At 65.4% G+C, this 24,504-nt stretch overlaps 1 protein-coding gene across 1 annotated transcript in view; it reads right to left on the bottom strand.

The window, feature by feature from the left end:
* Positions 1-1,281: 1,281 nt before the first annotated feature.
* Positions 1,282-24,504, bottom strand: part of SLC12A7 (solute carrier family 12 member 7) — a 38,805-nt gene continuing 15,582 nt past the window's right edge. The window contains 24 exon segments of the mRNA XM_047848486.1: positions 1,282-2,943; positions 3,879-4,012; positions 7,361-7,539; positions 7,989-8,096; positions 8,874-8,953; positions 8,956-9,004; positions 10,951-10,994; positions 10,997-11,119; positions 11,384-11,464; positions 11,467-11,578; positions 13,296-13,464; positions 13,891-13,995; positions 14,523-14,642; positions 15,025-15,123; positions 15,392-15,510; positions 16,340-16,514; positions 16,879-16,936; positions 17,395-17,493; positions 18,055-18,222; positions 18,605-18,816; positions 19,530-19,771; positions 20,560-20,690; positions 21,556-21,610; positions 22,632-22,778. Coding sequence (XP_047704442.1) covers positions 2,852-2,943; positions 3,879-4,012; positions 7,361-7,539; positions 7,989-8,096; positions 8,874-8,953; positions 8,956-9,004; positions 10,951-10,994; positions 10,997-11,119; positions 11,384-11,464; positions 11,467-11,578; positions 13,296-13,464; positions 13,891-13,995; positions 14,523-14,642; positions 15,025-15,123; positions 15,392-15,510; positions 16,340-16,514; positions 16,879-16,936; positions 17,395-17,493; positions 18,055-18,222; positions 18,605-18,816; positions 19,530-19,771; positions 20,560-20,690; positions 21,556-21,610; positions 22,632-22,778 — 2,901 coding nt within the window. The 3' untranslated portion in view covers positions 1,282-2,851.

Here is a 24,504-nt window from a genome sequence, read left to right as displayed (position 1 = left end):
AAGATCTCCCGGGCCTTCCTCCCGATGCCCAGAGGCCCCGTCACCCTGAGGCCTGAGTCTAGGCTTCCCTGGCCACAGGCAGCCCTCTAGCCCCCTTCCCGGCCTCCCCTCTATTTCCAGTGGGGGCCCCCACTTCCTGCCCTTGGCACACCAGCGCCCCGCCCCCCCCCCCCCCCATCCACACCAGAGGTACAGCCTCCCCCACACCCCTGCCGGGCCCCGGCTGTCGCTGCCTCTGAGGCACGGACGGAAGGCTGATGCTCACGGCTGTGCAGAAGTCCCCGCGTCGACGTCAGGACACAATTGCCCCTCGGACCCGGGGCGGCGGGGGGGGGGGGGGGGGGTGTCTGGGATCCCTCTTGGCAGAGACAGGACTCACTAAATGTCTCTGATAAGGTGTGACACAGGCTTCTCAGCTACATAACCTGACCCACGAGTGCCTGCAGGCCCGTGGCTGAATCAGGACCCCTGGGCTCTGCTAAGCCTTCCCCCCACGTCTCTGCCTGCCCCTCACCCGGCCACCTCCGTGCCTGTGGCATCTCAGTCCCCTGCCCCAAAGGCCAGGCCTCTGCTCCCCAGCAGTGCTGTGTGTCCACCACGTGTCAGGCCCACGGGAGACACCGGGAACCGACAGCTCACACGGCACAGCCTCGTTTTAGTCGTCCAGATTGTGCAAACTTCACAACCCCCTTTAGAACACTTTTATCACCCCCCCCCCCCCCACCCCCGAGAAGCCCTGTGCCCTGGTCGGTCACCGGTTCTCACTGCCCGCCTGCCCCGGGAACTGTCACCACCCCGCACTTCCGGTCTCTGGCTTGGCCCATCCCGGCCTGTTCGCATTAAATGTTACCAAACGACACTTGACCTCTGACTGGCTTCTCTGTGCTTCCAAAGCTCATCCATGCCGTGCCCGCTGGAGTTTCACTCCCTTGAGGGGCGCCTGGGTGGCTCGGTCCGTCGGGGGTCCGACTGTAGGCCTTTGGAACACGGTGTTCCGTCTAATTACGGGTTTTCTCTGCTGACCCCACCCTTCTGAGAATTACAATTTCAGCAAACAGCAATACGACGTTATGACGCAGCATGACTAAAGACGGGGGTCAGACACCTCCCTGCGGATTCGTGGCTTTGTTTACTTCTCGTGCCCAATTCCAGTGACAGCTCCTGAGCCACCGGCGTCTGCCCTGGCCGATCAGACCACAAACGTCCACGGACAGAGGGTCCGGACACCCCTCCAACTGTCAAGTCTTCTTGCCGAATGAGGCACAGGACTCTTCAACATGCTCGGGTTTATACAATTTATTCTTCTACCAACAAAATCATACAAAGGAAGCTATAAAAGAGACACGGAACCAACTTAGAGTGGCTGCAGTTAGGGTTCCACGAAGTTCAGTGCAGAAAAGGGTGTGTGGGCGCAGTTGAACCCTCACCCGCAGTGTGCCGCGAACATCACCGCCGTGTGAACGAGGGTTAAGGGTCACAGGGGCGGTCCTGCTACGCGGTGGCTCTTCCTCAGCCAGTGTGAGCACCGCTGTGGCTTCACAGGTGCCCTCTGGGCAAAGGGGCCCTGGGCACGCCCCCCACCCGACACCTGACTCGGTGCAGACCCACAGCGGGCAAGAGTGTGGACGCCCCGAGCCCGGCTGCCGTGGTTTGGCACACGCTCTGGCCAGCGGTCACTCTGATGTGATGCGGACCCTCTGTGCCGCCCAGCTGCGCCTCGGAGACGTCTGGACGCACACACTCAGCCTGTGCCAGACTTCAGATCCGTGGACTTGGCTGACCTCCCAGGATGTCCAAGGAAGCCAGAGAAAGCCAGGGACCCGGCCCTTTGGGGCTGTTCGCAGAAACAATCTCTTCACGGGCACCTTAATTATCACTGAAACTCCCCAGGGGCTTAAATAAGCCGTACAGACAGCAGGCCCGGGTCAGGGCAACAGCCCACGGTGGCACATTCGGGACCTAGAGCACAGATACCAGGGTGAAGTGCAAAGTCTACAGACCATCGGAAGGCAGCCCACGGAGCCCCCACGCACCGCCGCCACTGTCCCCTCCATGCCGGTGGGAGGGGACACGCGGCCCAGTGCCACCGCCGCCCCAGGACCTCGCCCAGCTGCAGGCCAGCCCCTTCCTGGGAGCCTGGCGAGACCCGGGTCCATGGGCGGGCACGTATAGGTGGGTAACCACGTGGTGAATCCTCAGCAGTTAGTTACCACTCCCGCGCCCTGTGCCCACACGGGACCCCGCTGCCATCCTGGCCACAAAGCCAGCCTGGAGCCCACCGGAATGCCCACAGAGACGACCACCCCACGCCCCCCGGGGTTCCCTTTCTAGACACGCCCAGGCTGGGCAGATGTGCCCACACTGGGCGGGCTCGCGAGCAAGGCCACCCGGCTGAGCCTGGGGCGTAGGCGTGGACGGCTCTTCTCGGACTTCACTTACAGGAACACGAACAGGGACATTACAGGGACAGGTGCTGAGGAGGCTGACCAAGGACCCGAGGCCCTCGGCCACCTTCCTGAACAGATGCTTCGTGGCCCGAGGGTGACCTTCTGTCCGAGCGAGGTTTCCCGTGAGCGTCTTGGATGGGGCAGAACTAAAACTTAACCATGAAACCAGGTAGCTCGGGCCAAGGAAACCACATCTGGAGCCCACAGCCCGAGTGTGGAGGTCAGGAGGTCAGGAGACGGAGGGCTGCGTCCCAGGTCCCCTCGAGCATCGACGTCTCCCCTCCAAACGAGGAAACCTCGGCAGCTGCATGCTGGCTCCTGGCCCGGAGAGGAGTGCTGTGGGGCCATTCTGGAAACTTGTATATGAAGCCACAAGGGGCACACTTCCCAGCCCGCCCGGCGTGTCAGGAGTAGATAGTGACCACCTCCCGGCCGCCGCCCCTGACCAGGAGGACCCTGTTGAGTCCTTCGGTCAGGACCTCCAGGAACTCCATGTCTGGGCGCCAGAGTTAAGGACACAGCTGGGGGCACCGTTGGCAGTCCCCGGGAGAGGGAGGTGGGTGTGTGGGAGAGGGGGCCCCGCAGCGTGGCTGGTGGCACCAACGAAGCCCAGTGCAGGCCTCGGCCAGGTGCAGGGCAGAGGGCACTCGGGGGTCAGCCCGCTCCTGCAGCCGGCCCGACGGGACCTGAGGAGACCCCTGCCCCCCGCCCCGGGGCTCTGGGCGCAGCCAGGCAAGTCCCCCGAGGACCCACATAGGCCCGCAAGTCCCGGTCCGGTCAGCAAGCACAAGTCCTGCAGCCTCTGAGAGCCGCCAGCGACCCCTCCAGCCTCCCTGTCCCCAGTGCCAGTGGCGGGGGGGGGGGGCTGCACCCCAGAGACCCCGTCACAGGACAGGGGCACACGGTCAAAGGCCGCGAGCCCAGTTCGGGGTGGAGCCGACCTGGGACCTCCACCCAGCCAGGAGGGGCGGCAGGCCCACCTACTTCGGGGGAACCATCTGTGCGGCCGCTCGGCTCATCCACAACGGAGGGAACACGCTGCCCCCACGTGCTAAGAAGCAGAGCAGAGCCAGCACCGGGCAGGGTCCCAGGTCGCCGCTCATGGTACTAATTCCTGGGGGTCCCGTGTTCCTCACCGAGGGCCTCCGCCGAGGACACTCGGCACGTGTACGGTTCCCTCACCTTTGCCAACGCCCCAACACCAACCAGGAGCCATTCGCTGGGAACCGCCCCCAGACCCTGCTTTCCTGGCACTCAGACCAGGCTGGCCCCCGCTCCGACCCCAGCCCCAGGCACCGTGGGCCTCGCTCCGGGCCCCGCTGCTCCCATCCCCCAGCCCCTGGGATCCCGTGAGCAAGGGCAGCGAAGCCAGACACGTCCCGACGGACACTGCCTTCACCCCGCCCCGCAGGCGGCACACGGAAAGGATACAGTTCTCGTCCCCCTGCCGGTTTTTGGGGGGTCCTGGCATGTTCAGCAGGACCAGCTGAGCCCCCCGGGACCTGCTGAGGACGACACCATTAAGCTTCACGGCCGTGTGCATCCGCCGGACGTTGGACTGGTTCCTGCGGGGAGATGGCCACTTGACGCCCATGGCCGTGCCGGCCCGAGCCCCGTCTGCCCATCTCGGTCCCGGGCAAAAGCAAATCAGACTCAAACGGCGTCAACTCCCCAGAGAACCCACAGGGGAGGTGACCCCGTGCGAGGCTGGCGGGCACGGGCCGGGGACGACCACTCAGCACGAGAAGGCTCTGGTTCCCGAACGTTCTAGACCGGGTGTCACCAAGCTGCCAAGCTTCTACATCTGCGTGCAGTGTCCCCCGGGGGGCCGGGGACAGCTCACCACCAGGCATGAAAGGCACTCACACACCCACAGGCTCTAAGCTCCCCCGGGGCAGGCCCCAACGCCACGGCCTAGCCCTGCTCACACGTGGCCTTGAGGTTAGCACGCCCAACGGGGTGCACACGGCAGCATCTCCCTCGTCCTGACCCGGCTGGGGTCCCAGGAGCCTCGCACGTGCCGTGCGGCTCCAGGCCTAGAGATTCTGGGCAAGAACGAGCCACCGCCAGGGTCCACCCCGTTCTCAACCCAGCGCTCCTGGCCGACGGCGGAAGGGCGAGAGCTTCCAATGCTCAGCAAGCAGGCCCCGCACCCCGTCCCTGCCAGCCACCCGGGTCTGTGGGATCCACAGCGCGGGCAGGGCGCCCGCTGGGCTCTGATGACCCCCTGGGGAGAGTGATGACCCCCTGGGGAGAGTCCCTGGCAGCCGCCTGCCCACCGGCACTCCCTGGAGCTCGAGTAGCTGCGGGACCTCTTCCTCGGCCACCACATGCGTCAGGTGGCTGTGTGGGGCACCACCCCCACCCCGAACCGTGTCCCGGGAGGCACTTGGGAGACACTGCCTGGGAGAGCTGCCTGCCTCCTTGACACGCATGTCCCCTGAGCCCGGGTCTCCTGCAGGACGGAACCCGCGGGCAGCCCTTCTGGGAGCAGGTCGCCGTGCCCCAGACAACAGGGACAGAGGTCCCCCCACACCAGGGTCAGTGCAAGGCCCACAGGAGTGGCGTCCAGGATGCACCTTTCAAAAGCTCAGCCCTGCAGCTGAATAAATGCTATCACAACCCCTGATTCCCAGAAGGAAGGCAGGGAGCCGGGCCCCCTTCTTTCTCTGCAGTTTCGCCTGATAAAATTACAGGCTGGGGATCTGTCCGGGCCACAACCAGGGACACTCTGTTACAAGAACCACGCATTAGCTGCCTGAACAGACCACAATCACCAGTGTTTGGGGACGACAGCAACTCCAGAAATGAGTGTGTGTGACATTAGAGGGTCTCTTACGGCTGAAAGTTTTGAAAACACATATAATCTTAAAATCAGGGGTTTGGGTCTGGCTGGAAGGGCCCTCGGCTCCAGGGCGACGTGCCTCGTGGAGGTCAAAGAGGCGCGGAGAGGGACAGGAAGCCAACGGAAAGCTGTGTTTGTTCCCGACGGTGGGCCGTGAGTCCACAATGTACAGAACGTTGCCGTAAGCGCTCTGAGCCCAGCGCGGGGGGGGCCGGTGCCGTAGCAAAGTCAGGGCTCTGGTCCCTCGGCTCCTGGTGGGCACACGGCCAGGACAACCAACAGGCACAACAGAGGTACGCCCACCCCTGGGGACACCACGATTGTCAGCCCCGTGCCCCCTGCGGGCTGACCTCCCCACCTCAGCCTCATGCCCTCCTGGGGACAGGATCTGCAGGCCCATGTTCTTCACAGCATTTTAGGGGAGAAACCCTAGTTAGTCCTGCATGTCCGTGTCTGGGTTTTGACAGACCTTATCTGGGGAGCACTTTGAAGTTCACAGAAAAGTAGACGCCAGAGTCCCCGTGTCCCTGCTCTTCCGCACGATTCCCAGACACATCTACAGCTTTGCTCCCTCAACAGACTGACACCCGCCCGTGTCCTCAGTGTGACGCACAGGGTTCCGGGGCCCCCCGGCCTCTAGCGCTACATTACGGATACCCCCCGGGTGGCCACCACCGCAGGGGACACACTGCAGGCGTGGGGGGCAGGGGTACGCGCAGCGACCTCAGGGCGGGTCCCCCTCCTGCCCGTCCAGCTGCCCCCCAGCACCGGAGCACACATAGGATCTGCCCACACCCCTCTTCACACCAAGGCCGGCAGCTTCCTGGGGTGAACGGTACCCAGGGCCGCAGAGTGGGACGACGTATGGTCCTCTGCAGAGACCGAACGCGCAGCCCCAGGGTGTGGACAGATTCTCTAAGAGCTACCAAAGCATCCGCTTCTCTCTGCTCCAGAGGCAGCTCAGGACGAGCCCCCTCCCCCCATCTCAGCCCTCACAGCATCAGAGAAGGGATTCAGCCGTGTGCCCTGAGCCACTCTGCACAGAGGGGAGCGAGTTAAGTAGAAAACCACTGAAAGCCACAGCGGCAGCAGGCAGACTCCTGCGTGCGGGCACGTGCACACTCGGGGCCGTGCATGCACACACACTGGGGGCCGTACGTGCACACACACGCAAAGCTGTGTACGCACACACTTAGGACCGTGCACACACACGCGCGCACACACATGGCCGTGTGCATACACACACGCTTGGGGTCATGTGCACACATGCACACACACGCAGGGCCGTGCACGTGCAGACACACACTCAGGGCCACACACACACACATTCAGGGCTGTGCACGCACACACTCGGGGCGATGCTTGCACACACACACACACAGGACCGTGCACACACACACATGCTCAGGGCCATTCGCACACACATACATGCAGGGCCGTGCACGCACATGCACACACCCAGGGCTGGGCACGAACACACACACACACGGACATGTGCACAGTTCACAAGCAGTGTGTGCCCAGCATGCGAGAAGACAGGCCTAAGAAGCATCCTAAACAGCAGGAGAGCACTTACAGACTTCCCCATTCTCTACAAGGAGGAGAAAACACAAGAACAGGTTACTTCAAGAGCGTGCACGATGAACACATTTAAAAAAACCACGGGCACAGCCCAGCTGCCCTTCCCCGGCTTCCCTGGTCCTTCTCCACAACAGGGTCTGACCCCCATGCCCTTTCCCACAACACAAGGCCTTGGGGCACAAACCCCGGGGCGGGGGGGGCCTCCCGGCACAGCCACGCCACCCGGCACCCCCCACCTGCACCTGCGCCCACCCTGGGGCTCTCGGCCCAACGCCACAGGCAGCACCCAGGCCCCGGCAGGTAGCCTGCACAATCAGCGGGGTCACAGCTGGGAGTCCCCAGCTCCCTAAGGGCACTGAGCCCTGACTGCTGGGATCCCAGATCTGGCAAACAGGCCCCGAGAGCAGACTGTGGCCCTCGGGCCTGCCCAGCCCCAGCTCTGTGACAGCCAGGCCCTACCACCCGGGAGCCCGCGGGCCACACTCACGGCTTCAGGCTGAAGAGGTCTTTGAACCCGGACGCGCCTGGCTCCTTGTTCTTAAACTTCTCAGCGGCCAGCTTCTCCTTGGTCCAGGTCATCTGCACTTTGTCCGGCGTGGGTGGGGCTTGGGTCCTGGCGGCCACCACTGAGTGGGACGCGGTATTCCTGTCGTGGATGAGCTGGGCCTGGCAGGGAATCAGGGCACACCAACAGGAAGGTCTCCAAAACTCTCCCGGGAAGAAAGGCCGGGACCCCGGGACCAGGCCTCCCTGCAGGGGACCCAATGCCACCCCACCCCCCGCTCCCAGACCAAACTCGTGGCTCTGAAGGCCACGGAGAAAAGCCCAGGACGAGGGGACATTTGTACCCAGAAGTCTCTGCACTCGACACGGCAGGCGCCGGTTCCGAGCACACCCGTGTATGTGGACGGGGGCCACCGGGGCCTGGGAGGGCGCGTGCCCTCACACCCGGAGCGGGTAGGGACAGGAGGCGGAGGCAGAATCGTGCCACCGCCCGTTCAGAAGACCCGGCTTGGGGGCGCACGGCTCCAGAGGCCGCCAAGGCTCGGTCCTGCTGGCCAGGTGAGAACGCGGGGCACAGGCCGGCTGGGCGCAGCGGGCACCCGCACGCGCACCTCTCTCTCCCGCTCGGTCTTGGAGAGCTGCATCTGCTTCAGCATCTGGGATCTCTGCTCCATCATCAACGTCTTCTCGTACGTGAACGCCGAGATGTCATTTTCGACCTAGGGAGCCCCAGGCACGGAAGTGAACGGGTGCCCCAGGTGTGTGTGTTCCACACGGGCACGCCTGCAGGAGCGTGACCGTGCTGTGACCATGTGGGGGGGGGGGGGGACAACCGCCACAGCTGAACGCACATCTGCTCGCAGACACGCAGCGCGGCCCCTGACGGAACCCACGCCAAGCTCATGCCACGTCCCGCACGAAGTTGCGACCACAGCCAACGGGAGCCATTTCTGTGCCGGGAGAGCCGGCGGCCACGCAGGGTGAGCCGGAGCTCTCCCGCTGACCGTGGGGTCGGGATCTTCCCCAGCCCTGGCATGACGCTTGGTGGGCGACCCCGGGTCCTCCCACCAGCCCCGGGCGGGGTCCGTGTCGGGCACACACCGCCTCCTCTGCCCCTTCAGGGCCTGAGCCCCTATCCACTGCTCCCGAGAGCCTCCTGGGGGCACGCTGCCTGGGGAGAGGCCACCGGTGCTCCACGGCCCCGGGGACCCGCTTCCACCCAAGAGCCGGAGATGGGAACACGGGGCCTGGACCCCAGGCTCACGACCTGTGACAGGCTGGATGTCACGTCCGTCTTGGAGACATGCCAGAAGGGTGCGTCACCTCTAGGGTCCCCTGACCATAAACCCCTAAACTCACAGGCCCAGTCAGCCCCGAGAGAACACTGGAGCAGCGGTCTGCACAACACGGAACGTGTGGGCACGACCATCAGGTCGAGCCCGGGAGGTGGGCGGGGACCCCCGAACCCAGAACCGCCGGCAGTCCCCACGCCTCACCATCTCCACCACCTCCACCTGGGCGCTGATCCGGAGGTGATACAGGAACACCTGAAGGTCCTTCTTCATCTGGATGCTGTGTCGTCCACCTGGGCCACGGTGAAGATGCGCATCCGGCATTTTCTCCACACCTGGCAGGCGGGCGGGGGGGGGGGGGGGGGGGGGGGGGGGGGGGGGTGCTGGCTTCTGCATCTGCACTTGGCCCAGGGAGCCCCCGCCGCCTGCCCCGTGTGATACAGACATCCCGCCCCCAACACAGGACCCTGAGCCCCCGTGCCCATCACACGACCCCAAGCCCCCGCCCCCATCACAGGACCCCCATCACGGGACCCTGAGCCCCCGTGCCCATCACAGGACCCCAAGCCCCCACCCCCATCTCAGGACTCCCCCCATCACAGGACCCTGAGCCCCGTGCCCATCACAGGACCCCAAACCCCCTCCCCATCTCAGGACCCCCCCATCACAAGACTCTGAGCCCCTGTGCCCATCACAGGACCCCGAGCCCCCACCCCCATCTCAGGACTCCCCCCATCACAGGACCCTGAGCCCCCGTGCCATCACAGGACCCCAAACCCCCTCCCCCATCTCAGGACCCCCCCATCACAAGACCCTGAGCCCCTGTGCCCATCACAGGACCCCGAGCCCCCACCCCCATCTCAGGACTCCCCCATCACAGGACCCCAAGCCCCGCCCCATCTCAGGACCCCCCATCACGGGACCCAAAACCCCCGCCCCATCACAGGACCCCCATCACGGGCCCCTGAGCCCCCGTGCCCATCACAGGACCCCAAAACCCCCACCCCCATCTCAGGACCCCCCCCATCACAGGACCCCAAGCCCCGCCCCATCTCAGGACCCCCCCATCACGGGCCCCTGAGCCCCCGTGCCCATCACAGGACCCCAAACCCCACCCCCATCTCAGGACCCCCCCATCACGGGCCCCTGAGCCCCCGTGCCCATCACAGGACCCCAAAACCCCCACCCCCATCTCAGGACCCCCCCCATCACAGGACCCCAAGCCCCGCCCCATCTCAGGACCCCCCATCACGGGACCCAAAACCCCCGCCCCATCACAGGACCCCCATCACGGGCCCCTGAGCCCCGTGCCCTCACAGGACCCCCAAACCCCCACCCCCATCTCAGGACCCCCCCCATCACAGGACCCCAAGCCCCGCCCCATCTCAGGACCCCCCCATCACGGGCCCCTGAGCCCCCGTGCCCATCACAGGACCCCAAAACCTCCACCCCCATCTCAGGACCCCCCCCATCACGGGCCCCTGAGCCCCCGTGCCCATCACAGGACCCCAAAACCCCCACCCCCATCTCAGGACCCCCCCCATCACAGGACCCCAAGCCCCGCCCCATCTCAGGACCCCCCATCACGGGACCCAAAACCCCCGCCCCCATCACAGACCCCCATCACGGGCCCCTGAGCCCCCGTGCCCATCACAGGACCCCAAACCCCACCCCCATCTCAGGACCCCCCCATCACGGGCCCCTGAGCCCCCGTGCCCATCACAGGACCCCAAACCCCCACCCCCATCTCAGGACCCCCCCATCACAGGACCCTGAGCCCCCGTGCCCATCACAGGACCCCAAACCCCCACCCCCATCTCAGGACGCCCCGTGCCCATCACAGGACCCCAAAACCTCCACCCCCATCTCAGGACCCCCCCATCACAGGACCCTGAGCCCCCGTGCCCATCACAGGACCCCAAACCCCACCCCCATCTCAGGACTCCCCCCATCACAGGACCCTGAGCCCCCGTGCCCATCACAGGACCCCAAAACCTCCACCCCCATCTCAGGACCCCCCCCATCACAGGACCCTGAGCCTCGTGCCCATCACAGGACCCCAAACCCCCACCCCCATCTCAGGACTCCCCCCCATCACGGGCCCCTGAGCCCCCGTGCCCATCACAGGACCCCAAACCCCCACCCCCATCTCAGGACCCCCCCATCACGGGCCCCTGAGCCCCCGTGCCCATCACAGGACCCCAAACCCCCACCCCCATCTCAGGACCCCCCCCATCACGGGACCCCGTCCCCCTACCCCCGTCGCAGGACCCCAGCGCACCTTGTGCTGCCGCAGCAGGAAAGGCAGCAGCATGAGCAGGCCCCGTCGTGCACGACCCACCACACGTCGATATCCCCGTCGCTGAAGCGCTCCTGGTTTTGTGGAAACAGGTCCACGTTCTTGGCCACCAGCAGGGCCTGCTGCGCCGCCGTGGTGTCTCGGACGGTCTCTGTGGAGAGACAGTGGTGGGTCGCCAGCACCGTGGCAGGAGCGGGGAGGCCGCAACCCCTGCGAAGCCCCGCCTGGAGCGCAGGAGGACGGCAGCCCTCGCTGCCCTGGACGCGGCTGGAGGGGCCTCTGGGGGACCTGCAGGGGCAGAGCCTGGCGCGCACAGGGCAGTGAGGCTCTCCCAAGGCGGGGGGTGGGGGTCACTCTCCCCCGGGGCGCACAGCCGGGGCCTCCGGGAGCCTCGTGGAGGGGACCCAGGACCCACCGACGAAGTTCTTCCAGGAGAAGGTGTTGTCCTCCCTCTTCCAGGACTCGGGCCAGGCCATGAGCACCGTGTTGTGCTTCTGCCCCCCAGGCCAGCCGACTGGATCAGGTGGGACATGCCATCGCGCAGGTTGGAGGACACCACCAGCTGGCAGAAACCCTTGGTCTTCTCCGCGCTCATCAGAGCCCGGATGTTCTGGGGAGATACGCGGGGGGACCGTGAGGGGCCAACCGCACGGTCACGGCCAGACCCGGCGGCATTCTCGCTGCGGGGAGCAGCAGGGCCTCACCCTTCCCGGCCTCCCAGCCGGCGCGCGTGCCCCAGCGCGACCAACCAGGCCTCCTGGCTTCGGTTCCACGGACAGAGAGACACAGGGCAGGGCAGGAGATGACCAGAGCGGAGGAGTCTGGGCACCGCGGGGCCCCCCGGGCCCTCGTCCTGAGACACAGCTCCCTGTTCGCCAGCCCCTCAGACGGCGGCCCCCCCCCCTCGGGGACACCGTGACCCTCAGCCCCACAGCTGCCGTACATCTGCGGCGAAACCCAGTCGTGCCACCAGGGCAGTAACGGGGCCGAGCCACGGCACACGGAGCCATCCGACGGCAGGCAGACCGCCAGGCAGACCAGGAAACCAGAACCTGGCCCAGACCTGTGGCGTCCACGCTACTAGGGAGGCTCTGACTGCACGAGCCCCACCGAGGAACCAAACCTGCCTATGGACCGCTCACCCCCCACGCTTCTGTCATAGGAACGTCAGAAGCCCCTCAACGCACAAGAACAGAGGGGTCTCAGAACAGGAATCCCCCGCTTCCACAAGATACCACGAGACATCACAAACACACGCTCTTCCAAAACACAAAACTGAAATCTTACGACGAAAGTGCGCGCAACGCTTTCTGTAGAACTTAGTTAGCAAGGAACAGAACCTTGTGTGTTAAGTGGTAGCAGTGAAGTCTAGAAAGGGGCAGAGACCGTGAGCCCAGCCACACCCGAACCGTCCTGGGCCCGGGCTCGCGGACGCCCACCTCCCCCTCGGTTCGCCAGAGACGCCCCGCCCGGTGAGAGTTGCCCGGAGACCGCGTGGCACCCGAGCTACGTCAGGGCCTCTCCCGCCACGCCTCGGGTCAGGGCAAGAGCTCCTGTCGCCACGAGCGGGAGGGGATCCGGAGAGCAAAGCCCCGGCCAGAAATGGGCAGTGTGAGCGTTGCAAGGAGGACACCGCTTAAACCGGTTTGCAGCCGGCCACCGCCGCACCGGAGCCCTTGAGCTGAGGTCCCGCTGAGGGGGGCCTGACGCCCCAGAGGGAGGGTAAGCACCCAGCGCGTCCGCTGCCTTCCCTGAACCAGCTGTACCTGCGGACCGCTGAGCGCGCGGGGCTGTCCAGGTAGGAGGCCACCGTCCTGCGACCCCACCCCCCGCTCTGAATCCGAATGAGCCTCTGGGTGCAGCCCCGGTTCAGGCCCACGGCAGCAGCGTGGCTGCTCCCGGACATGAGGACACGCCATCCGCCCGGACGGGGAGTGGGGGCTCCACCCGTGAGGAAGGGAAGACAGGGGACAAGAGGGAGGCTGCCTGGGAACACCTGGTACTCCCGTGCCTCCTGCTCTAGTCACGGACACGGAAGCGTTTCTGTCTGGAAACACCCGCACGCCTGCGTTTCCACACGTGCCGAGGTCGCGCCCCTCGGCCTGAGCCCCAGCACGAGGCCCCGCCCACAGCAGGTCCCCGCAGCAGCTTCCGTCCAGCTCCGTCCAAACCCAGAAGCCCCGGTCCTTGAAACCAGACAGCCCCACGGGACGCAGGACCCAAGCTCGGACCTTCCGGCCCAGCCCGCGCAGGAAACACGGGCCCGCCCCACACCGCACTTAAGGGCCACCCGGCCCCTCCGCCCGCCCTCCGCCCACGCTGCCCACCTCCTCGGCCCGCTGGGCCTCCGAGTGCTTGTCCAGGTAGGTGCCCTCCAGCACGGAGCCCACGATGGTCAGGCCCTTGCCGGCCTTGAGCTGGGTGGTGAGGGACAGCAGTCGGGGGTGCTTTACACACTGCTCCTCATCCAGGCTCAGCATCACCAGCACCTGCGGCCTGCGGGGGGAGACAGCCGTCACCCCGCGCCCCCGCCAGGTGCGCAGGTGCGCGGGTGCGCGTGCCCAGAGGCCGAGGGGCTCTCCGTAGGGGTAAAACCGCTGTTCCCCAGGCACGGCCTTCTCCGCGCCCCCGGCGGCAGGGAGACGCCCACACACTTGCCCTCCGTCCTCGGCAGGACCCCAGCGAGGCCAGCTCGCCCCCTTCCCCACCCACCACGCCACCCAGGTCCGGCCTAGTGCCCAGAGACATGCTGATCGCGCCACGGCCAACCACTGTGGACTGAGGGAAGGTGCTAGAAGCTTCTGAGACAATCGCTCCCCAAAGAGAGGCAGCAACTTTCCTTCTCCGAAGTGTGCTGTTAGAGACGGTGCTTCGGGGGTTCAGAGGGCAGGAGGCCAACTCAGGGCAAGCTGGGGCGCTCACCTCCAGTTCTTGGTGTGGGGGGGGCCGTGCTCCACACGCAGCAGGGCGAACCGGGCAGCGTTTAGCGACAGACCCCTGATGCCGTCACCCCACTCCTTCTCGGCCCTGTGACGGAAGGGCAGCACTGAGTGCCAAGGGAAGGGGTCCAGGGCCTCAGGCCCCCAGGGGCAACCTCCCCGAGGAGCCACCATGGGGTCTCCGCCGAGGGCGGGACGTGGGAGTCGGGAACACGTGTGGCTGTGTGTGTGGCGCGGACGCTGAGGAGCACAGCTGGCTCAGTGGGCCTGGCCTCCCCAGTGCAAGGGGTCACGGCGCCTGACACTCCAGCTAAACCACCCTGGAAAGAGCTGGGGGGGCAGCAGCAGGGACCCTGGCCCAGAGCACCCTCCCCAGAGGGGGCCAGGCGCCCAAGGGAAACGCCCCAGGGAGGGACCAGGCGCTGTGGGACGCGGGGTACTTTCCGGAAAGTTTGAAATCCGCCAACACATCAGTGCTGTCATTGGATGGACTTCAAAGTTCTCAAAAACCACGCCGTAAAAAACGTGTCACTCTCCAGCTGCTATGACGAAGGTGTGCGACTGTGACAGCTGGGTCCCGCCTGTGCCCCGGGGCCAGGCCCTGCAGCGGCTTACCCGCGGTACTCGATGTACTTGTAGATGCAGCCGGCGATGAGCATCGCAAACAGGGCGTAGTACCAGGAGCAGATGAACATCAGGGCAAGACACAGGCTCATGCCCAGGAAGGACAGCGCCCTGCGGGGGACACGCAGCTCACGTGCCTGCCCGTGGCCGAACCCCAAAACCTCACGGGTCCCCCACAAAGACCTCATCCAGCCACCGTGAGAAAGCAGCAGTGATGCCCCGAGATCAGTCCCTGCCACTGACCCCTCTCCGGGGGCTGAGACAGTCCTGGCCCCACCCACCGGACGCCCACCCCGCCCCCAGGGCACAAAGCACAGCTGGCTTCAGCGGTCCCCCACACAGGCCAGCCACGCACGCTGGCAGGAGGACCGAGCAGCCCACGGTCAAATGCTCTGGGCCCAGGGAGACTGAGGCCACACCCCCAGCGGGGGCCACATGCCACGAGACGCCTGCGTGGCCCAGGCAGCGGCCGCCCGCGGGCTCCAATGCTCACCAGTGGTAGTACTTGAATCGCGGGCGCCAGTTGGGGGTACGCAGCAAGGTCTGCACGGCACAGGCCAGGTTCACGAACATGTAGCACATGAGGAAAAACCTGGGGCACAAACGTAGCACCAGAGGAGCGGGGGCAGGTCCCACGGCAGCTCCCGTCCTGCAGGCGCCTGGGCCCCCTGCTCCCAGGAAGACCCCTCGGCTGCAGCATTACCCACCACCCCCCCCCCCCACAGGGGTCTCCCCGCCCCCTCCGTCCCCGTGACCATACACGTCCCTTGTCCCCTGAGCAGGGACGCACAGGTGAGAGCGGCAGCCACCTCTCCACAGCCTGTCCCCACATGCCTCCCGCCATGCCCACGCCCGCTCACATGGAGAGGATGGGGGCCACGCTGTCCAGGGAGGCGATCAGGATGCCGGTCTCACAGATGAGGGCCGTGAGCAGCAGGGCCCACGTGGGCTCCCCGTTGGCCTTCCCGTGACCGAACACCTGCAGGGGAAGGGCAGGTGGGCTGCTGACGGGCCACGGGCACACCTGTCATCCTGATGAGAAGCCCAGGGTCTCAGGTGCAGCTCCAGAAGGTCTCAGATATGGGACGGAGGCAGAAGCAGACTTTTACCACTCTTCCCAGACCCTCTCCAGCCGGGATCAGGAAAAACATCCAACATCCACAGCCCCAACCCCCCCGCCCCCCAGGAGGTGACTATGTCTGCAGGTTGTGAGCTTTACAGGAACCGAGGCCACGGGGGCAGCCCCAATCCCGGCTGGTGTCCTTGCAAGAAGTGATGAAGACACAGGCACAGGGAAGCCACATGAGGCCTCGAAGAAGACAGCGTCCACGCGCCAAGGAGGGAGACCTCAGAAGAAACCAGCCCTGCCCGTGCCTGCATCTCGGGCTCTCGGCCTCCAGAGTGTGAGCAAATCAGCTCGTGTCGTCTGAGCCCCCAGCCCGTGGCATGTGGTAGGGTGGCCCCAGGACACTGAGACGTGAAACTGTCAAGTTCGTTCCAGAAAGCTTCCATCCCAAGTGGAGGACGCTTCCCTGCAGGACAGACACCCCGCAGAATAGATGCCCCTCCCGGAGAGACCCCCCACCCCGCCGGCCCTGCTCGGGACAGACACTGCCCCCCGCCCCCAGCCCCGGCAGGAGGTGGATGCTCTTCACTGTTCCCACAGCACAGTGACCATCTGCGGGGAGCCACCAGGCTGGCAGGGGTCCCCGGGGCCCACAGTGCGGGCCAGTGAAGGTCGTGCCCTGGGGGCAGACCCTCAGGGACCCTCGAGGACACGCTCGCAGAAGGACGGCCTCCCAGCTCACCTGCAGAAAGGGGACGATGCCGTCGCGGGCAATGGCCTGCAGCAGGCGTGGTGCGCCCGTGAGGCTCTGCAGACCAGCACCGCAAGTGGAGAAGAAGGAGCCGATGACGATGACCCAGGGGGACGGCCAGGCCAGCATGCCGATGACCAGCTTCCCCTGCAGGGCCTCCCCAAACCTGCGGGGCAGGGGCAGGTGGGCTTTCAGACACCTTCTCGGCAGGAACGAGGCCGCTCCCACCCTCGGTGTCCTTTCTCGGGAGCAGGGAAGCCACGGTCACTCGTGTAAGAGCAGCATCGCCACAGGTCACGCTCAGGGACCGCACAGGCCCCCTCACACTCTCTCGGGGTCAGAGGCTGCCCTGTGGTTCCCCAGCTCCAGGCTGGAGCAGGAGAGGGTGGACACACCAGGCCAAACGGAATCCCCACAAAGGGGCCAAGGGGCCTCCTGCTCCACCGCTCGAAGCCTGAAATCCAGGTCAACGCTACAATCATCTAGAAAAAGCACACGGAAGCTTCCAGAAACTGCAAGTGAAAACGTACTTATCTCGTAAGATCACTCCTTCAATGCAGGCCCCAAAGAGCACGATGCAGGACAGGTCTGCATCTCACGTCAAGGAAGAGGCAGGCCAAACGCACGGGCCATAGGGCCCTGGTTGCAGGTGGACCTGACCAACCCTGACCCCACCTACTCCATCTTGGCGGCCCTCAGGGGACCTTCCTCGCCACCCCATCCACCAGGTGAGTCAGGCTGCACACGGCCTATAATCTATAATATGACTGCCACAGGGACAGGGCAGGTCACCCTGGCTCACTCAGCAGGGAGCGGCTACACGTTAGTGACACGTTACGTGGGATGACGTGGTGGTACGTGTGGTTTATGGACAAGGACTTGCGCCAGAACCAGCCATGAAGGTCGGTGTCAGAGGCCTGCCCAGCTCCACCTCGGGGGTGATGGCCAGAACTTGCCAGAGCCTGGGAAGCCCACCCCAGTGGCCGGGGACACAGCGGCGGGCAGAGCATCAGAGCCACCCCCGAACTCGGCCCTCTCAAGGATACAGATGAAAGACGTCGTCACGATGGCCAAAATGGTCCCAGTGGGGATGGACTTCTGGGCATCCCTGAGGTCCCCAGACCGGTTCGAGCCCGCCATGATACCTACAGAAGCCCACAGGAAGAACACGCAGCTTACCACGCCAGGCCCTTGGCCCCGGCGCACAGGGAGGGTAGGACCAGAGAGAAGCGCTCAGCAGCCCCCCAGCCCCCAGTCCCCAGACGGCGTGGCTGCAGAGGGTGCGGAGGTGAAGCCTGGCGAGGCGGCCATGCGGACCGGGCTCCCGGAGCAGGAGCACAGCTGCGAGCGGCCCCTGGCAAGAGCCACACGGGCAGACACAGGCTGCGGGCGGCTCAGGGAGCCAGGGCCAGGCCGGGGTGGGGCAGGCTCCCATTGCACACGCGGCCGCCGAGGGGTGTCCCGGCAGGAAGTGCGCGTGCACACGTGCAGGGGAGGAGGCACCGGTGTGGAAGAGAGCGTGTCCACTCCCGGCCGCCATGGTCACGGTTCCTTTGAGTGACAACGGCCTCTCAGGAGATTTTGGGACAAAGCCCCTTCCTGCACCCCAACCACAGCACACAGGAGCAGAGATCCTGAGGCTTGTTTCTTGGGCCAAATGGAGAGTGAGGGGACCAGGGCACGTGTGCGCGGTGGGGGGGCCTCACCGGTCACAGAGGGGAAGTAGATCCCGACCAGCATGGTGAAATAGGTCATGATGTCAGTGAGGACGTAGGGCAGGCCGCTGGCTCTGTTCTCCTCGGGCACAGGCACCGACGGTGTGCCCTTCCTCTCCACAAACGCCCCCTTGTCTGCATACGAGCTCCACAGGTTATCTGTGGGCGACAACAGACCAGTAGCAAGATTCCGGAACCTTCTGCAGGTGCTCCTGACTCAGGGAGGCCCCAGCAGACGTGGCTGGCGGTAAAGGGTTCCCAAGCTCCCATGGGCTCCAACTTCACAGGAAGACGTGAAGTGTGTCCTCCCAGAAGACAGAACAGAAACGGAAAAGCCCTGTGAGTCTCCAGTGAACCTGGAAAGTTCCTGTGCACCTAGCGGCTAACTCCTAGATATAAAGGGTCTACTGACCCCACGGCCTTTGCACCCTGTGTGGTGACAGCAGCTCCGGGGAGGACAGACAGCCGCCCGGCGGGTGGGCTGTGGGGGAGGGGAGGCGTGGCCCCGCCCGCCTGGAGTGCGGGGGTGGGGGGGACTCACCCAGGAGGACGCCGCTGGCCACGCCAGGGATGCCCTGGATCTCCGTGACGTTGTTCTGGGCAAAGTACTCGTCACAGGTGGCATTGGGCATGGAGCTGTTGCAGAAGAGGCCCCAGAGCGCCGTGGGCATCGTACTGTTGTTGACGGTGTGGACCTTGGCGCAGACGTCAAAGCCGCGTCTCGACAAGGTGCGGTTCCCCAGCAGACAGACCCTAGAGCGGGTGGTCGGGCGTGAGGAGTCGTGGGGGCCTCTTCTGAAACCACTACTGCTTTTCTTGGGCGACCGGGGCCAGGGGCCGCCAAATCGCTTCTGACGCTCCACTTTGCGTGATGGGAACGCTGCGTGAGCTGGGAGGGACGGGTGTCGACACAGCAGCCCCTCGAGACCACACTTCGGGGTCCCGGGCTCCTCACAGTGTGCTGCGGACTCATGGCCCGTCCTGGGGCATCTGACACAGGCAGCTCCCTCCACGTGGAGGGGCCGGGGGGCTCGACACCAGCAGCCACCCACCCCGCCAGGCCCCTCCCAGATCAGCCCTGTGGGCGCTGGGCCTATCCGGCCGGCCCAAGCACCGGACATTCTACAGCTCGTCACTCGCTCTGTGACCTTGGGCCACTTCCCTGGGACCCGGCATCCGCATCCGGGGGAGGGACGAGAACGGAACCCACTCGGGGGCTTCTGTGAGGACGAGGGGAGCCGCGCACAGAGGGCACCGAGGACAGGCCACCCCAGGAGCTCAGGGCCTGACCGTCCTCAGGGCCACCAGTACCCTGCGCACCCCGACCTTTGCCAGACCCGTCCCGTCCTCGCAGGCGGCAGAGGCGCACGAGAGTCCTGACGGCTCATCCCCGATCCCGACCACGCGGCCACGGGCACAGACCAGGCCGACGAGAGGAGCTGCGGATTCGCAGGCGCGGGACTCACGGGATGTCCGGCGGGTCGAAGGCGGTCTTGATGACGCCGGCATAGATGGCAAGGATGGACAGCACCACGCAGGCCAGGAACACCAGGGCCAGCTTGTTGACGTACTTGACGCCCACGAAGACCACCATGGCCATCAGCACCAGCGTGCACGTCCCGTACACGCGCATGTTATGCAGCATGGCCACGGCCTCGTCGCCCACCGTCTCCGCCTGGACGATGGCCGCGCTGGGGGAGATGTAGGTCTGTGGGGGACAGAGGGAGGGGGTCGAGGAGGGCCGCCGACCACCCCCGGCTGGAAGAGGGCCCCCCGGGGGAGGCCATCTTTGTTTGCAGGACCTGGTGCTGGGCTCCCTCCCCCTCTGCGGGCTCCCAGCCCACCAGGACCCATTCACGGTGGGCCCCTGGGTGCTGCCACCGAGACCCGAGAGCAGAGAAGAAAGACTCATAGGAATGCCGCCCTGGGGTTGGTGTCGTGGAGGCTGGCCCTCGGGTGGCACCCCCAGCCCAGTCCGCAAGGCCAGGGGGCACCCGCGGCCCGACCACCTGAGAGCGATGATACCACCTGGGAGGCCCTACTGGGCACGTGCAACATGAACCAAGCGCGAGCAGCAGAAAGGACCGACTCGTGGCCAAGGAGCTCTCTTCTGGGAGCCCTGCCTCCTCCAGCGGCCACAGCCCTGAAGGCTGGGCCCCCCGACCCACCCTGGGCTCCGGCCCCCCCCCGGCCCACCCTGGGCTCCGGCCCCCCCCCCGGCCCACCCTGGGCTCCGGCCCCCCGGCCCACCCTGGGCTCAGGCCTGCGGCCCAGCAAGCACATCCGCTGGGCAAGAACGCTGGGGCCCACCCGCCGGGCGGCCAACGGACACTGGGTCACAGCTGCGTGGGCTCTGAGGAGACGGACGCAGTTAGCCTTCGAGGGCCCAAGGAGGCGGTGTCAGAGCGACACGGTGAGGGGCCGGTTGAGGGGCCCCGTGCGCCTCGGGACAGGCTCCTCAGGCTCTGGAAAACCAGCCCAAACCAAAGCACTTACCAAAAAGATCTCAATGGTCCCCAGGATATACATGGCCCCGGCGAAGGTCGTGCCCAGATAGAAGCAGAGGCCCACAGCCCCTCCAAACTCAGGCCCCAGGGACCTTGAGATCATGTAGTAGGAGCCGCCAGCTGCGAACCAGAGGAGGAAACAGCTTAGGGTCGCACCACTTACTGTGCTGCTGAAGGTGACCCCGACGCCTCAATTCTGTGCACTCTGCCCCAAAAAGGCTGAGGACACCTGGGGCCGTGTGGGCACCGTCTTGCACCAGAGCACGGCCGACGCCTTAGCTGACCCTGGATCCCACACCAGGCCCCTCCCAGCCCCCGACGGGCGGGGAGCACAGCCACCTGGGTCTACGCCGCCTACACGGCTGCTGCCCACTGGGCCAGGGCGGCTCCGGGCCGGGGGCAGCCTCCCCAAGACCTGGAGATGGAACACACGGTCCCTCCCTGCCCTCCTCGCCTGGAGCTCACTGCCCGCCTGTCACCTGTCCCGGGGACAGTCACTACAAGTAGCCGTGACTCCAAGGCTCCCAGGCCAAGCCAGGTCCCCCCCAGACCGGAGCCCCGGCAGGCCCTCCAGCATCCCGGCCGCTGACACCGGTCAGAGGGTGCCTGAGGCAGGGACTGCCCGCTGTGGTGCTTCAGTTTAGCCGCAGAAATGACTCGGTTTAGAAAGAGGATGAGGGTCTGGGGGAAATTAACTCCAGAACCAAAGGCAAGAATCAACTCGTAAAACGCCAGCACCTCCAACCAGTGGACAAAGGTGAGATTTCACAAAGTATTGGGGAAGTATTCCCTTGGGTTCCTACCCAGAGAAGCCCGATTTCACAGCAGGCTCGGGCGCCAGGCCAGGTGCTAGGGGACAAGTGTGCACAGGATCCCCACCTTGGTGCCCCTGGGGGACACCAGGACACCAGCTCTCGGTGCATCGGTGGGCTGCGATACCAAGTGAGGAGGACGGCCCCCCGCTCAGCCTGCCCGGCACCCTTACCTGGGACCACACCGTTGGTGGCGATGGCACTCATGGAGATGGCAGTCAGCATCGTCTGCAAAGACACAGGAGATCCTCTCAAAAGAGAGAACACGCCGGGAGCCGCACCGGCCCAATCACAAAGGAACTGGCGAGCAACCAGCCACATGGGCTCTGGAAAGATCCGGAATGTTCCTCATCATCTCCCACCCAACCCCCAAAGCTGGGCTCCTGCAGGCCATCAGAAACACCCAACGCAGGACCCCACCTGGAGTGAAAGGCTGGCTCCTGCCCGAGTGTCCACCTGCCGTGGGGTGTGGCTAAGTGTCCTGCTGGGCACATTTGCTACTTAAAGAAGCCTCTTCTCTTATTCCTGGTTTGTAAGTTTCTGTGGCAATTACTCCAGATAACCTCCAGGTTCCTCCAGTAAAAGCAGTGTCACAGAAGGAAGGGGACACAGTTCAGGCAGCCACACCACAGCCCACAAAGCTGTAGGGGGCACAGGCAGGTCCCCAGGGGGCCAGGTCAAGGGACTCTCGCCTGTTGTGTTGTCTGAATTTTAGCCAGAGGGCTCCAGGTGACACCGGGGGATCAGAACAGCCAGTTACGGTCCCCACAGTGAGAGCAAGGCAGGAAAGGCTGTGGCTCTTGGAGCAGGTGCCCAGGACACAGAGGCCACGGCAGACCCACGAGCAGTGGGAAGGAGGCCTGGTGCAGTTTTGCAGAGACGACATGAGGGCGAGGCGGGTCTGGGGAACCGGGGTCTGGGGCTGAGCAAGTCACTGGCGTGGGCCCTTCCTTCGAACACGGAGCCCAGGGGCTTCAAAACCGGAAAGGGACCTCGGCAAAACACAGCACCCTCATGAGTGCTGACAGCGCCCCTCTAAAGCCCTCGGCCACCAGGATGTGCGCCCCAGCATCCTTTCACAGACGCAGGTACAGGAGTCCCGCTGGCCCGTCACCAGCCTGGTCCCGGCCCACTGGCCCCACAAGACTCGACTTCCCTTGGGCACAGCGCCCTGGAGAGCCCCCGGCCACCCACACGGATGGGTCCCTGACCTCCAGACGCCACCCGCCCGGGACCTGCAGTCACTCACGCAGGTACAGCACATGGACACGATGAGGAAGGACTCTAGGACGCCAGCCGCCCCCACGATCCACGTCAGGCGCAGAAAGAGGATCACGCCGAGGATGTTCTGGAGGCAGGGCAGGTAGACGCCGATGAAGGTGCCCATGCGCGGGCTCTGGAAGCGAGCACAGCGGTTCCGGTTCCAGGGAGGCTGGACCCTCACCTGCAGGCATCCAGCTGCACGGCCCTGCCCTGGGGGCCCCGGGACAGAAGGACAGGGGGAGAAGCTGCGGGGACCACACGCTCCAGCTGCACGGCCCTGCCCCGGGGGCCCCGGGACAGAAGGACAGGGGGAGAAGCCGCGGGGGCACACGCTCCAGCTGCACGGCCCTGCCCCGGGGGCCCCGGGACAGGAGTTCAGCACGTCGGCCGGGCAGACGCCAGGGGCCCAGCCCGTCCTGTCCGACAGCTGACATGACACCACGGTCAGGTGGTACACGGCTGTCTGGAGAGGCAAGATGACATTCAAGGGAAAAACCTCTCAAGTTCAGGTGAATTAAAAAAAACAAACAAAAAAACTGGGGAAGATTTGCTTTGAAATCACTTCCTGTGAAAGAGAACAGGCTGCAATCGAGGGGCTGGAGGCAGCTCTGCCGGCTCGCGGCCCAGGGACGGGCTCCCCGAGGGCAGCAGGCTGCACCCACATTCAAGGAGGCAGGTAAACTCTCAGGACCAAAGGGCTGGTCTCCACGCAGGAACGCCTGCCCCCACGAGCCTGGACGGCGCAGGGCCACAGAGCCCCATGGGACCCCACAACCCTGGGGAAAACCCTCTGAGGGCACCCCCGAGCACGTGGGCATCTTCACATCTGGGACGCTCAGCTCCCTCTAACTCAGGGCCTGGGCCTGCCCGCCCATGGGGTGCCTGGCTTCTGTGTGCCCCCTCGAGTGGCCACGGGGCAGGCGAGAGCAACTCAGGGACTTTCCAGTTGTGTAAACTGGAAACGCACTGGCCAAGGGAGGGTGGTGCCAGGCAGGGGGCGGCATCTCGTTCACAGGTAAGCACCACGCAGCCATCCCCAGCTGACGCAGGGCGTCCACTGCTGTTCTGCACCTGGCGTCGGGCAAGACCCGAGTCACCCTGGAAGAACCTGCAGTTCGCTCCTACAGGCGGCTTTGGTGGACCAGCCCGGCCAGCCGGGAGGTCCAGAGCCCTCACTGGGCGGGGCCGGGGGGTGGGGTGGACATCTGGGGATGAGCTCCTGTGCTTGGTTGGTCACAGGGGACAGTAAGGGAAGCCCCCATCCCCAGAGGACCTGGTCAGCCCTCAGTGGGGCGGCTGATTCGTGCCACCCAGAATATGTCCACCTGGTGACGATGGTTGTGCTGAGGGTCCCAGGGTGGCTGGATCCCTCCTGTGACCGAAATCCAGCCTGCAGCAGCTGCCCCAGTGTCTCCAGGGGACAGAGGACAGACAGCTGACCTGCCCCACGGGCAGGTTGTCCCAGGTCCTAACCTGGCCACAGGTCCAAGCCACGTGCTGTGCCGGTCCACCAGGCTGGACACTTAGATTACGTCCCAACAGAAAACACGCTGAGGGGTCTGGGCTGCACTTCCATGCAGGGGAGGCTAGGAAACGCTGGGCTGAGCCGGGCAGCCTGGGGACAGCGGGGGGAGCCAGCAGGGGCCGGCACACCCGGGTCCACCACGGCAAAGCACCTGTTCCGAAGGCAGTGGACATCACAGAAGCCCCAGCACACGCACAGAGGGACAGGCACCGATGGGTGCTGACTGCACAGAAGATGCCTGCGGTTCCCAAAGTCTGGACCAGAGAAGAGCCTGTGAGGCCACAGGCAGTGCCCGGGGTACATGGGAAACCCCAGAGCATCTGTCAGCATGGCA

Source organism: Prionailurus viverrinus, unplaced genomic scaffold (assembly GCF_022837055.1).
Source record: "Prionailurus viverrinus isolate Anna unplaced genomic scaffold, UM_Priviv_1.0 scaffold_63, whole genome shotgun sequence".
Lineage (NCBI taxonomy): Eukaryota > Metazoa > Chordata > Mammalia > Carnivora > Felidae > Prionailurus > Prionailurus viverrinus.
Note: the sequence above shows the minus strand (reverse complement) of the source record. Positions and strands in the feature narration are given on the sequence as shown.